Below are 14,825 nucleotides of genomic sequence, written 5' to 3'. Positions count from 1 at the left end.
AAAGGGAAAGAAGAGGTTAGATGAATTAGTTAACAGCTCCAGAAGACAGAGCTGTTTTAATAAAGGGAAATGAAAGATATTCCAATCAAGCTGCAACTGTTTAGAAAAACAACAAATATGTTAAGGATATTACTTAAGACAGACATTTAGGGCAGCAAAAGATAGCACTTCACAAAATTACATGTTACTACCAATAAAGTACTTCAGAACATTAATATACGTAACAGTTTAGTGCCACATACGTGCATATATTGTACATTTAGTTACCACATACAGTATACACACATACATGGAATCCTCTTACCCTCATCCCTCCCACCCCAACCTCAAATTTAACTATTGATGTACAACCACCCTGCCACATCACCAAGAGTAAGCATGCAATTTCCTGGATATATATTTACTGTTTCTGCTTAGTTAAATGTGGCATGACACACAAGATGCCTCCACACAGTGCATAAACTTTATTCAACAACCAATTTACTGCTCACTCCTTAAAAGACAAAAATAGATAAAAACATTTTTTAAAATTAAAGAATTGCAATGGAGTTAGAGTAACTTATGTCCTATTGAAAGTTTTTAGCCTTGACTAATGCAAGACTGCAAGGGCAGACAGAGGTACTGGAGAAATCTATATTAGCGATATCCATAGTCTTAAAACACCTTACTGTAATACTGTCTCATTCAGACAGCTGCTTGCCCTACAACTTTCTAGATATGCCCCTGCTCAAGTGTGGCAGGAATATCCCTCCTTGTGCAAATAAAGAACTAATAAAATGCCTACAACACATCCAATGTGACACTATGCAATTTTCAAATCATCAAGCATTTACTCAAAACAAAGTCAATTATTCTTGTATCCATTGTACTGTTACCTGACGCAGATTCCTGGTTACTTTCACATCATGCCAGGCATTGTCATTAAATTTCCCATTCACGGGTTCCACCAGTGCTTCAAAGGCCCCTGAGCCCAAATTAATGACCAAGGAGACAGCTCCATTTTTCAGTGCAAGATTGACATAATCAGCTGATTTTCCTGTGTGAAGCATCAGTCCATTCCTCTGAAGTGTTTTAAATGAGAGAGTTATTTCATCACTGCTACTTTGTATGGGATTCTGAGATAAATCATAGCAGAAGTATTCTGATCCCTTGAACGTTGCAATATACTCTTCTTTTCCTGGGGAAACATAAATAAATATATAAATAAATCATTGGCACTTACTAAAAAGCTGTTTTCATTTATTATTTTTATATAGCTATTAAACTATATAGCTAATTAAACAGTATTACTGTAAGCACTATATCAAAAAGTGCTTATATCATTTAAAACACATAAAATCCATGAAGTAAAAAAGATAACTAAGATTTTTTATGAACATAGTATTTTCTTACAGAACCTTTATGGGTACAATTAAACTTAGAAAATATACTGCATCAACAATGTGATCCGGAATGCATCTAAACACATAGCATTTACCTGAATGCGCAAATTAATATGTTATTTCAGTCAAAACCTGGATCTTTTCCTTCCTCACCCTCACTAAAATCACAGTGTCTCAAAAGGAATCAACCTAGATATCCTGAAGTGCTTTGGCCTAAGGTCTTGAATAACTACAAAACATTTATTTAAGAATATAACTCATCCAAACCTACATTTAGTACCATATCAAATAGCAAGTTAAGATGAACTAGTAAATAAATGTACTTTTACTAGCACGTATGTGCCATACAGGTTATTTCTTAGATTATCCTAAAGGTGATTAAGAAACACAAAAAGGACAAGTGTAGTCTCAGACTCATCAGAAAAGTGTAACAACATATATGGAGATTATGTTTTCTCTGCAGTCCTTACAGACAAATATATATACCAACCTTACAAAATTGGTACAGTGTTTGGAGATATGCAAAGTCAGAATTTGTTTAAGTTTAGTTAATAAAAAATGGTAGTAAAAATTCAAAGGAAATCTGTAAATATTGGAGTAGTGTAATGATGGATACAAGTATGAAAATCTGAGGATGTCAAATTTCATAGTATGTAAGAGCTATAAACTCAGGCTCCAGAATATAGTTGCAAACACCAGTCTGTAATACCATCAGCACAAGACCCAAACGTAAATACATGAATAAAGGAGATAATAACAGCATGAATTTAAAAGAGAACAGTTAATGACAGAGCAGACAAAAAGCAGGTGTGAGAACATAGGTTTTGGAAAATTCCCCAGGCATATCTGTCTGCTGCTGTTCTATCTCATCTGCTTAGGTCCCCCTACACTAGACTGGAAAAAAAAAAAAAAAAAAAAAAAAGCGCTAGATATTTGCAATGCCTATTTTACTTTCAATAGTACAGCACTGTAAAATCAGATAAATAGGACTCCAGTGATTACTTTTTTGTTGAACTTTTTTTTTTTTTAATTAAAAATTAAAAATTAATGGTCTACAATTATTTTGAGGTGCTATCTCACTGGTTTGATGCAGCTATTTTGAGTTGTTTTTTATAATAAAGCAGTAGGCAAATCCTATTAGGCCATTATATGTATATGTATAAACATAAAATTGTAATAAATAAAATAATATATATATGAAGATATTTATATATATAATATACATTTAAAATGGTCTAGTAGCCTCTACTTATCTAATAAGCTCCACATAATGACTAAATCAGGCTTCAGAAGTATCTTACCCTAAATAAAACTACTAGGATTTGTAAAAGGAAATTCACACCTGGGTTTACCAAGCTAAGCCTATTTTGTAATTAAATACTTTAAAAAATAAACAAACAAACACCTCTATGAGTACCATTACGGAGGGTTTTCCCCTCTCTTTTGCTAGCGGTGTTCTCAAAAGATACAACCACCAAACAAAAAACCCTAGTTCTTCTAGTGATCTTGAGTTCCAGATTAAGTGATGTTCCCTCTATTTTAACAAGCAGATGATGATACACAATATACAGACTGCTTCCTACATTGGCCATTCCTTATGTACCATAAATATGCAGTAGGTGATATGTATCATGAAAACGTTGCTACATCCTACCCAGGCTTCCTATGGTCTGTAATATTCAGAGAACTGCTACCTCAATAGACAAACACTATCACCTTTCTAGGGAAGAACTCAGATAAATATAGGCTTAGAAATATAAACAGTTGCATGTTGAAGGGTTACAACATAACTGCTGTCTCACCCTCCCAAGCTTTAGGAGAACAGCAATCCTGAGAAAGACTTTTTTTTTCCCCCCACAGGCTCCATTCTGAACAAAAATTACATTCTTACAGGAGTTCTGACTAATGCTTATTATGGAGAAAAAGCAGTTAAATTAGTCTGGTTTTAAAAATACCTTTGGCATTTTTCCAGACTTCTTTTTATCAAGCATAAGTTTTTTACATTTAGGACAAATTTTACCCCCTGTCGAACTTGATTGAAATGTGAGTTAGATTTTACTTACATGACTGAGGCCAAAAATCAGTCTGTTTAATCTGTCCAAAAATTATTTATTTATTTATTTATTTATTTATTTGCATAGCCAAGAACACAGAAGCAAGAAAATACCTATTTATCATCCAAGTCCATCAGAAACAGCAGGTCAAGAGACATAGTGCAGATATACTCTTAAGGACATACAGAATTTGTTGTATCCATTCTCCGTGTCTTAAAAAGGCTCAGTCTTGTGTGTAGAACCCAACACTAGACTAAGAGCCCTGGGCCCTGGACCCTAACATGTTTCAGTAGAGGAGGGAAATCATGGCTCATTTTGTTTTAAAAAATTTACAAACAATGCATTTTCTAGGGTTTCAATACACTAAGCAGTGGACTGCATGACTACCATGCCTCCCATTTAATGAATAGTTAATAAAAGAGTAAAATGCTCAAGAGCAAATTTATTTGGTATGGATGCTTAATGCAAAGGCATACTAAAACAGCATGAATAGCTGCACTGAATAGATGATAAATCTTAAATGCAGCAACTTGGGACAGAACTACATCTACCACGTATTTAATGACTCAAACACAAAAAGCTAAAGAACATAAATGAATCAACATGCAGTATATTTATGTATAAATATTATACAATATAAACTACTTCTGTAAAACCAGATCACTTACACAGATGTGAAAATGAATAGAACTGTAACAGCATGCCAGGCACATTTTTTAGAACTTCCCCAAAGAAGGGCCTGAAGGAGCAAGCTCATTCAAAAGCAAAATTACAGTCTCATATTGTAATCGGAACCACAATTTACACAGACTTTAAAAAGCCTTTTAAATGTTGGATTGACCTTGGCTGGCTGCCAGACACCCACCCACCCAGCTGTTCTCTCACTCCCCCTCATCAAGGGGACAGCAGGGGTAAATAAGATAGAAAAGCTTGCGGATTAAATAAAGACAGGGAGATCACTTACCAATTACTATCACAAGCCAAACATACTCAGCTTGGAGAAAATCAATTTCATTTATTGCTATTTAAATAGTTTTGGAAGGTGAGAAACAAAAACAAAAATTAAAACAAAGCCTTCTCCCCATTATTTTTTTTCCACTGGATCAACTTCATTCCCTTCACTGTTTCATTCTTGCCTCCTCTACATCTCCCTGTCCTGCCCTGAGGAGTACAGGGGGATGGGGAATGGAGATTGAAGGCAGTCCACACCAGCTCCTGTGCGCTGCTCCCTCCTCCTCAGTCTTTTCCCCTCTTCCACCATGTGTCCTCTCCATGGGCTGCAGTCCTTTAGGATAAATTTGCTAAAGCATCAGATATTTCACAGGCAACAGCTCCTGGAGGAAATATCCACCTGCTCTGGCATGGGGCGCTCCACAAGCTGCAGAGAAATACCTATTCCAACACGGGCTGCAGTTAAATCTCTGCTACAGTAATTGGAGCATCTCCCTTCTTATTTTCCATTTTCCATTCCCTTCCTTCTGACAGGTAGTATTTTGCCCTCTCTTTAATGCTTTTAGAAGCACCAGTAATTTGGCTGATGGACTCAACTTTGCCCTGTGGTGGGGCCATTGAAGCCAGCTATGTCTACCATGGACAGTCCTGACTTCTTCTCAGGGAGGTCACCACCTGCAGCTCTCCTTGCTACAGACATCCAATACAGAGGTTAACATTTATGTGTCTATTATGTTATCTTGTAAGTATTCAATTATGTCAAGAAGTTTAGTCTTGCATTTTCCTTAAGGGAGAAAATAAAAGGCCAAATTAGTAGCCCTTTACCTCTTCAATGGAAAAGGAAAAAAAAAAAAAGAAAAGAAAAAGAAAAAAAAAAAAAGCTCAAGTTGTTATTGGAAAGATCAAATCAGCTTCACAGATTGGAAAACATCTGTTGAATATGGGTCCAATCTGACTAACTTTCAGGAAGATTACTAATGGCAAACTATGGATTCTTCTTGTTCTGCAGCATCTTCAATCAATATAATGATGGTATGTACACTGCTTAATTCACTATTTGATCTCTTGCCCATTTCTTGCAGCTTCAATAATAAGGTCTGTACTACTTTTTAGTAATGTCACCGAAAAAAAAGTCATTAAATGATACATATTATGATGTTCATATAAGCTATTTAAACAAATGTTATGGAAATACTGTAGTGCTTTCCTTCACATTACATGTCATCACTTCGACACATGAGCTGATCAAAATCAATGTGTGTATGAAGGTTCTCCCAATTCATATGGCAGAGACTAGAATGAAGAGCACTACTAAATAATCATGATTTACAACATTGGGATGATTAGGTATCCCATTTGGTGAATTTCTGTAAAGAATTTGTAAAGGGAAGTTTAATTTAACCACTAATTTTGGCAAGAAAGTGGCATGTAAAGTTTGAGTCTGGAGTGTTGGGAGTTTTTAGCATATCTTTTTCTTTAGGTTATGCTGAAACATTTAATTTTTAAAAAATCTATTTGGCGTTGCATCAAAATAGCATTATTTTGTTTCAAAACTGGCCTAAATGGGAAAAATAAAAATAAAAATAAGAAATTAAAGTCAAAATTGATCATAACATTTTATGTCAGAAACATGTTTTGGTTGGAAAAAAATGCAGAAAAAGCTTATAATTTCATACTTATCCCAAACTCTTTTTTTTTTTTTTTTTCTTTTTTTTTACCTACCAAAACAAACACGTCCATTATTTGCTATTTTTACATTGTAGGGTTTCATTTTGCTTATTCAGTTTTCAGAATTCATTGTAGTATTACCACATGGCCCCTGACCGCTCTGACATTGCATTGTAAATCCATAACAGGACTCCATTAGGTTATGATAATAGTGCATCAGAGCACAGACATATATCAATTAGGTCGAATCCATACTTCAGATAACTGGGAAAGTTATCCAACAACAGTGTGTTCACGCATTGTAGTCAGGAGACAAACCCTCCCTTCTGCGGGATACAAGACAACTTCACCTTCAGAATCTCTACCTGGCTCACCAGTCACTCCATCCTCTGGCATTTCATATGCATTTCATATCAGAAATGTCATGCATTCAAATATGGTCAGAAAAAAAAATATTCTCACTTGGACAAACACAGTACATCTCTAAAACACAAATCTAACCAGCTGTATACAGATGCTGTATAATACTTGCACAGCTCTACTACTTCAGATCTAATTTGGAAAATGTATACAATACTGCTTTGTAGGCTTACCAACAGCATTTGCTCTAATTTGAAGTCAGTTAACACCACGTTCACATCATGATGTTAGATAATGTCACGGTTTTTGATATTGTAGTCTTGTCTTAAAATATCTAACTGGGATCATGGATTACTTTGCAGAGTTGGTAGTTCTTCACATCAAATCACTTTTAACATTATAAATCTTCAAATGCAATTGAAGTGTTTTAAGATAGCATCTACAGAAGGTAGCATTTTAACAGCTCTAATAAAAACATTGATTAAGAAAGAAAAAAGCAAGCAAAACCCGTAATTTAGCTGAAGGTTCTTGACTATATAATGTATTTCCTTATTTGGTAGCTTTTGTATTTGACAGTCATTTGGGTAAGTGTGAAGGTATATGATATGCTAGATAAACATGGACAAAACTACTGCATTCTATAAACCTAATTACAAATAAATAAATAAATAAATAAATAAAAATTCAGCTTTTCATGCTTAATTCAGTATGTTCGTAGATCTGTTTCATTTCTGTTTCATTTTCTAGTCTAGATTCTTCACTGTTATGGAATTCACCATTTATCAAATGCTTATCAAAATGTTCTCAGTAGCAACAGATAATCAGAAATTCAGTACTGCAGTGTACAAATATTCCCCACCATCTATCTTTGAAAACATATTATCATCAATCTTTCTCATTAAAATCATGTTAAAAACTTACAAATCAATTCAAACTTAACAATCCTGCCTTCTATGAAATATTCTGTCTGAATGGCTAACAACAGCAGTAGTGAAATATAACATGATAATATAAGTTAAATTACTTTGCAAACAAATACCTGTCAAGATGTGTGTGTCTTTTTATATTTTTAAAGAAACAACTTAATGCAACAGTGGGTGCTAAGGGAAAAGGCAGACATCATTGTAAGGCCATCTTGATAATTTTTGATAAAATGTGGTGATTATGAGAAACTAGAGGAAAGCAAGCATCACTCCTAACTTCAAGAACAACAAGAAGAAAAATCCAGGAAGCTACAAATGAGTCAGCCTCCCCACGATCATCCTTGGGGACAAATAAATGTAAATTCCTGAATGAGGATACAAAGAAGACAGAGACAGACTCTTTTTCAGTGATATACCCAATGCCAGGAAAAATGGTAATGAGCACAAACAGGAACATGAGAGGTTCCATCTAAACATCAGGAAAACATTCTTTATTGTGAGTGTGACAGAGCACTGGCACAGATTGCCCAGAGAGGGTGTAGGGTCACCCTCCTTGGAGATATCCAAAAGCTACACGGACCTAGGCAACCTGCTCTAGGTGTCCCTTCTTGAGCAAGAGGGTTGGGCCAGATGACCTTCCAACTTCAACCATCCTGTGGCTCTGTTATTGTTCCTGCATCACTCATCCTTAAAAACATAATTTTCCATGTTTTTGTTTCTCCTCACAGCAAAAACTTCACTCTTTCGTCAGTAATACTAGCAACCTCAACAAATTACTTGCTGACTTGGCAAACCTCCGTGACCATTTCACTATTTTATTTCAAAAGGGAAATCAAACTTCACCTATAGTCCAAGCATGTTCCAGCTGCTGCTACAGAAGCAGTTGCATTTCTTTTTACACTAGTTACTATGTTTTCAGTAAAACTCATTCAGTTGAGCTTGCTGATGTAAATGGCTTTTAGGAAACTAAGGCCAGAAACACTGAAATGATTCAACAACATTTTGGTAAATAAGAATATTCACTTCTGGTATCAATACTTAAAAAATAATATTTGTTTATTTATTTATTTTTCTTCAAGTGAGTTTCACTGCTATTAATAATGTGACAGAAAAATGGTCTCAGGGTTTGACTAGTACCTAACAAGATACTCATTAGTCTCTGTCTGGTTACTCAACTAGATACTCATCACATTTTCCAGTAGGTGCTGCCAGTGAAGAACTACTGAAGAACTCTTTCACAGGCAGCTGGTATTCATGAAAACACACTTAGTGTTATAGAAGAATGAAAACTGCTGGTTTCAAACTGATTGAAGGGTGGGAAAAGCATATAATAACTTTCCAATGGAAGTATCTTAACACAGCTGTTTCCATATAGTTTGAAGAGACATCTATGGTGTGAACTCAAATAATAACTTTGACATTATTCTTGTTTGGCCAAAATGTACAAAATACAGAAATTGTGCAAGAGGAGGCAGTCATAATCCATCTCTGCATTTCTCCAGACTTCAGAGTAATGCACTCCTCATGAGAAACTAAAATTCCTCTCATGATCACTTAGATTCAAGCTCAGTCATCTTTGCCCTCGAAAGAGCATTGAAAAAATGATGAGAAACACAGCAACTGCAATGCTGTTTGCCATACCTGGCTATGAAATGGGAAAATAGAAGGTAAAAGAACCACAGGTATGCCATTGTACAGTTTCAGTGTAAATTAACAAAGACACACACACACACACAAAAAAAAAAAGGGGGGGGGGGGGGGGAATTGGCTTACAGAATTGTACTGCATTTTGCTTTGACATTTTATAAGACATATGCAAGTCAAAATGTTTTGTCCAAAAGCTGTAAAGCGTTACTGTTAATTAACCATCCCAAGATCTTGTTGCTGGAACATGTTCAGAGAAGAGCAATGAAGTCGATAAAGGCACTAAAAATAAGACTCATGAGGAATGGCTGAAGGAACTGGGATTGTTTAATCTGGAGGAAAGGAGGATCAGAGGAGTTGTGATCTCTACAACTACTTGAAAAGAGGTTGTAGTGAGGTGGGTGTTGGTCTCTCCTCTCATATGACAAGTGATAGGATATGAGGAAACAGCCTCAAATCGCACCGGGGGAGGTTCAGATTATATATCAGAAATAATTTCTTCATGGAAAAAAAGGTTATGCATTGGAACAGGCTGCTCAGGAAAGCAGTAGAGTTGCCATCTCTTTAAGAGATACATGGATGTGGTGCTTAGGGACATGGCTTAGCGGTGGACTTCATAGTGTTAGGTGATGGTTGGACTTGATGATCTAAGGGTCTTTTTCAATCTAAATGAGTCTATGATACCTGTATCAACTCTCTAGTTCTACCATGCAGATGTAGTCTTTTACTTTTATTAAGAAAAGCATTTAGAATGAACAGATTCAACAAAATTATTAAAATATATTTGTATGTTTTATATAAGCAGTTATAATCTATCACTACAGCATTTCATAGCACCCTTTTGTTGTTTTTAAAAGCAAGTTGAGAACAGACTTTATTAATAATGAATTGTGTCTATTGATGGGTGTTTATTTATTTATTTTTTCAAATTATCACTTAATGACACTTAGAGAAACCATTAAAAATGCATGGCAGTCATTCTAGCCAGCATGAAGTGTTGCACTTCATTTAATGATTAAAATGTAATTACCTACATAGAAAAGCACTAGATAATATAAACCCAATTTATATTGGGTTTATATTATCATGTATAATATAATTATACATGTATAACATGTTTTCATTATGAATTCTGAGTACTGTAAATTATTGTATATTACCGCAGTTACAATCCCAAATAGCTGATTATGAATATATAAAGACATGGGATCTATTGGTATCATAGAAAGACTTCAGACAAGAAGCATGTCTCATAGCACGCACAAGCGCAGGAAGCGTATATTTTTTATTTCCTTAGAATTTACCTTATTTCCCACTAAAATCAACAATAATTTTAATATTCACTGCTCTTGAGGTTCATTTAGGTTTTTAGGGTTTGATCAAATGTCCAGACTACTTCCACAGGCTTTAGCAGATTTCTCGTAGCAGATTCTGCACTCCTATATAAGCACTATGTTTAGCTTTACTGCATGTGTAGCTTACTTCCTGGCAGTATTAAATCACAGAATAAGTCTGGCTGATTTGATAATAATTTGATCCCGTACCCTTGCCTGATTCAAATCAAATGCATACCACTGGATGCTTTGACCTTATTATGTATCAAAAGTAATAGGATCACAGACCAGAGAAATAAAATCATCCAGACAGGATAAATCAAAGTTATTTGATAATGACTACAACATTTCTTTAAGGAAAAAGAAACCAGAAATCTTAAAATAAGATTATTAAACAAATTTCAAGGATCCATATCATGTGACAAACCATTATTCAAACAATACAAACATATAACTATACAAACAATAACTAGTGAAGTGCTGTCTATTCTATTGTCTACCAACCAAAAGAATTATTTTCAGAGGAAATAAGCTGAAGCCATTGATAGTCTATTTCTAAAAGCCATATTCCTGCTACAAAATCTCCAAAATATTAAATATGGGCTGAATAAGTGAATTATTCCAAACCAGAGTCTAGTATGTTGCCAGATGTACTGTTTTGTGCTCCATTTCATGGTAATTTAAAATTCAAAAATTTATCTATTGTGCCACCTTCTTATTTACAGTCTTCCACAGAGTAGTGTAACTAGGGAAAACTACACCAAAACAGCATGTAAACAAAATAATTAACAAGGATGCCTAATACTACAAAGCAAGGCATTCTGAACTGCTACTTCTGTAGTAAACATCAAAAGCTGGAAACTTCACAATAACAGGAAAATAATGGCTTGCCATTACACAGAGGGTCTGCACATGGATGCATGACTGAACCCAGAACTATCTCAGGATGCATCATGCACAAGGTTTCTCAGCAAACTGCCGTTTGAGAAGGCCAACCTAAATCCTTTCCTTAATTTATCAGTCACCGGACAGAAAATTCAAATATAATGTATTTATTCTCCAAATTTTATACCTAAATTTGTCCTCAATTTGTTTCCCACTTGCATAAAATAGGTTTTCTGCGCTACTTATATAAATGAATCACAAAGGCATTCGAAGAAAACAAATAAGTACTGTCTGCTTAACAAATTTAATATTTAAGTACAAAACCAAATTATATAACAGCAAATGATTAAATTATGATAATGCCAAAGAAATTATTAGTTCAAATGGAGTACAGGTGTGTACTTCACTGATATAGGTTGAATTTATTTGAAAAAGTATTGACGTTGCTATAGATGATCAATTTTCTGTTCCCATGTCATTTAAGCACAGATTTTATTTATTTATTTATTTTAAACATGAGAATCTCACACTCTTCCTTTGTTCTTTTCCAACAGCTGTTGGCCTACAGAAATCCTGTAAGAGAAGTCCTAGGAAACAATTAGAGGAAGAAATGAGATTCATCATTTCATGAATCTAGGAACTGGCTCCTGTTTCTTCACAAATTTTGCTCTCCCTGGCTCTCTCCCCTATTAATACGGCATGACACTGAAAGGAATACAGGATGCTGTAACAGATTCTCTATCTGGAACTGAAATTGCTGTTGAGTGTCTTGTTTGTCACCATACCCTCAAACATATTGTATAACCTACTGCTGTAATATTTAAGCGAACTTTGAATATGGATAAGCTTTTATTATATGTAAATCAGCAAATAAAGAAAAGTCATACTCATAGAGTGTTAAAAGCAAATAACAACACTTACACTTTGAATAGCAATTTTCTTTCTAATTTGAAAATAGCTATTGTTACAGAATGATGATATACAGAGTATCATTCCCCCCTCTCCCCCTCCCCCCCCCCCAAAAAAAAAAAAAAAAAGTAGTTACCAGCTCCAGAAAACATTCTAAGACATGTTTTGATTTTAGTGGTCACTTTATTCTCTAATAAAGTAAGAAGGGAGGGAGAAGTAGTGCACATCCATTAGGAGTAAGTCATGACTGGCATAACACAAGAACAAAACATTTGAGAAACATGGGCAACTTATTCTGAAAGAATGTAGAATCATTTCTCTAGGATTTTTTATTAAATTATTTATTAAAAGTATTATTAAAAAAAAAAAAAAAAAGACAAGGGAAGTCAGAATTTGATTAGGTACTTGTGTTAACCAATTACTTTGGACTACCATAATCTGTTTATAAACTGTTTTATTTTTTAAAAGGATACTACAACTGAAATTGTAGGCGACAAAGATGCACTACTTGTATCCATCATAAAAATAAAGCTATTATATACCTGAGTGGACTGAAGTGTAAATTAAAATTCCACCTGGAAGCAAGGATTTAACTGCATAAATGATATAAAGTCATGTATAATACCATGTTCCAGTAGAAGACAAATTCTGTGAAAGGTTTTCTAGGTCCTGTTTTATTTTATAAACAAATCATGATTAAATTAATTGCTATTTACAAGAGGTATGAACACTGAAATGTAAGCCTCTGATCCCACCCTCTCAAATTAAAATAAAACAATGATACTTGCCACTCATGATAAATGAGTTACAGGGAACACTAGGTAATTTATCACTTAGTGATAAATTACTCCATTTTGCTAAACAGCTATTTTAGTTCTTCTATTAAATAGGCTAGATCATGTAATTTCTTCACTCATTTTCAGTTTCCTTTATTTAATCACATACATTATGCACTTCAAAAACAAATTTGCAGTTGGGTAGGGAGAGTAGAATGAGTAGGAATTTTTTAGGAATTATGCTTTTTTAGGATACGATAAGTATTAGACTGATAAAAGCTGAAAATAAACGAATCTTTTCCACATGAATAGTCATCTCATTAATAAGTGTATTAGAAAGTCCTGTATCATTTTTCCATCAAAAGAGTAATGCTTTTCCTATAATTACTAAAAAAAAAAAAAAAAGATGGCCACATTAAGTTTAAAGACATTCCTGTTGAATTAAGAATAAACTGCAATATATATATATACATCTACAGAAAATGAAATAGCTTTTACTCTACATGACTGTAGCTTCTAAACTCAGTGAACTCAAATGTTCTAAAACCAGGCTACTGTTATACAGGCAAATAAATACAGGCATCAGTTACTATGCCAAGGTACATGTTGAACTCATAAAGGACTTTTCCAGGCCTCAGAACTCCATTCCCAGTGACTTAGAAGCAAAACTGCAAAGTGCAGATTCAGCTTTCAAAGGATCCCAAGGCAGTCCTTGAGGTTTCTGATATTCTAGTCCACCCATAAAGCATTAATGCTGGATAAGAATATGCTATATTCTTATTGGTAACCTGCACTCATTTCTACATCAAGTAATCATACAATCACACAGGAGCACAAAGGCTTTTGACACAAGATTGCTTAAAGGAATCAATCAGAGTTGGTAGAAAAACTGACAGTGCAATAGTAAAGTAACGTTTTTTTTTTTTTTTTTTTTTTTTTTTTCTTTCCTCTGTAACTAAAACTCCTGCAAATGCACTTTTTAATATGTGATGATACAGGAAAGGTGGGGTTCTATTTCCCTGTCCTGTGCTGGCTCTCTTCTGCCTGCAGCATCCAGGCAAGAACTACATGAAAGACAGATGCACTTATTCATGTGAAACTGGAAAGCAGAGTGTGCACCAGATTAAATAAATAAGAATAAATTACAAAATCCATTTCTGGCCTGTTCCTTGGGCACCTGAGCCCTTTGCTGAAGGCTTTCAGTAAGATTTGCATTCATTCTTAAGTATCATTAGTAAAAACATGATTAGGAGAGGAAATCCTTAAAATTGCTTTGACTCTCTTGGTATTATATTTAATGTACACTTCAAGCCAAATAAGGCAGAGAATAGTTCCAATCTAACACGTTATATTAATTTCATCTCAAGTAGGTAGTGATATAATTAGCTAAATTATCTGATAAAGAACATCTCCAGTGCTAATAAACTTCTGAAACATCAACTGAATATCTCTCACAGTGCCACACAGCTCTACTGGAGTAGTACAGCATATCCTGGGGTTTGGATGCAGTAAAAACAAACAAACAAACAAGAAGTAATGTTGAGCAAAAAACTTAGGAGTTCTAGCTGCTACAAGAAGTGCTGTGTAACAATAGGTTCTGCAGAGAGGAAGGCAGGCCAGAGACTGGAAGTGGTTCTTCCACAGGGGGAAGACCACTGCAATGTTACTATGTGTATGAAGAAGCATTTTTTAAAAAACAGCTTTGCACTGATAACAGAAAGGAATATGTAACATTTGTCTCTTTCATTTATTGTACAAGCTCTTTCATTTATCTTTGCATTTATGCTCACTAGATTAGCCACAATATTTTACCTGTAAACGCTTTCTGAATTCTTATTTATCTTGTCCAATGTATCATCAAAAATGAACCCCCCAAACATTCCTATATGCTCCTTAATTTTTAGTATTTAAAACACAGTATACATTTAATATTTACACT

The 14,825-nt window shown here is 34.5% G+C and overlaps 1 protein-coding gene across 1 annotated transcript in view; it reads right to left on the bottom strand.

Moving 5' to 3' along the window:
* NRXN1 (neurexin 1) overlaps nucleotides 1-14,825 on the bottom strand; it is a 715,037-nt gene that overhangs the window by 471,703 nt on the left and 228,509 nt on the right. Inside the window, exon 4 of the mRNA XM_082756025.1 lies at nucleotides 876-1,177. Coding sequence (XP_082612151.1) covers nucleotides 876-1,177 — 302 coding nt within the window. The remainder of the gene's footprint in view (nucleotides 1-875; nucleotides 1,178-14,825) is intronic.

This window comes from Aythya marila (genome assembly GCF_965140915.1).
Source record: "Aythya marila genome assembly, chromosome: 3".
Lineage (NCBI taxonomy): Eukaryota > Metazoa > Chordata > Aves > Anseriformes > Anatidae > Aythya > Aythya marila.
This window is presented reverse-complemented; position numbering and strand designations above follow the sequence as displayed.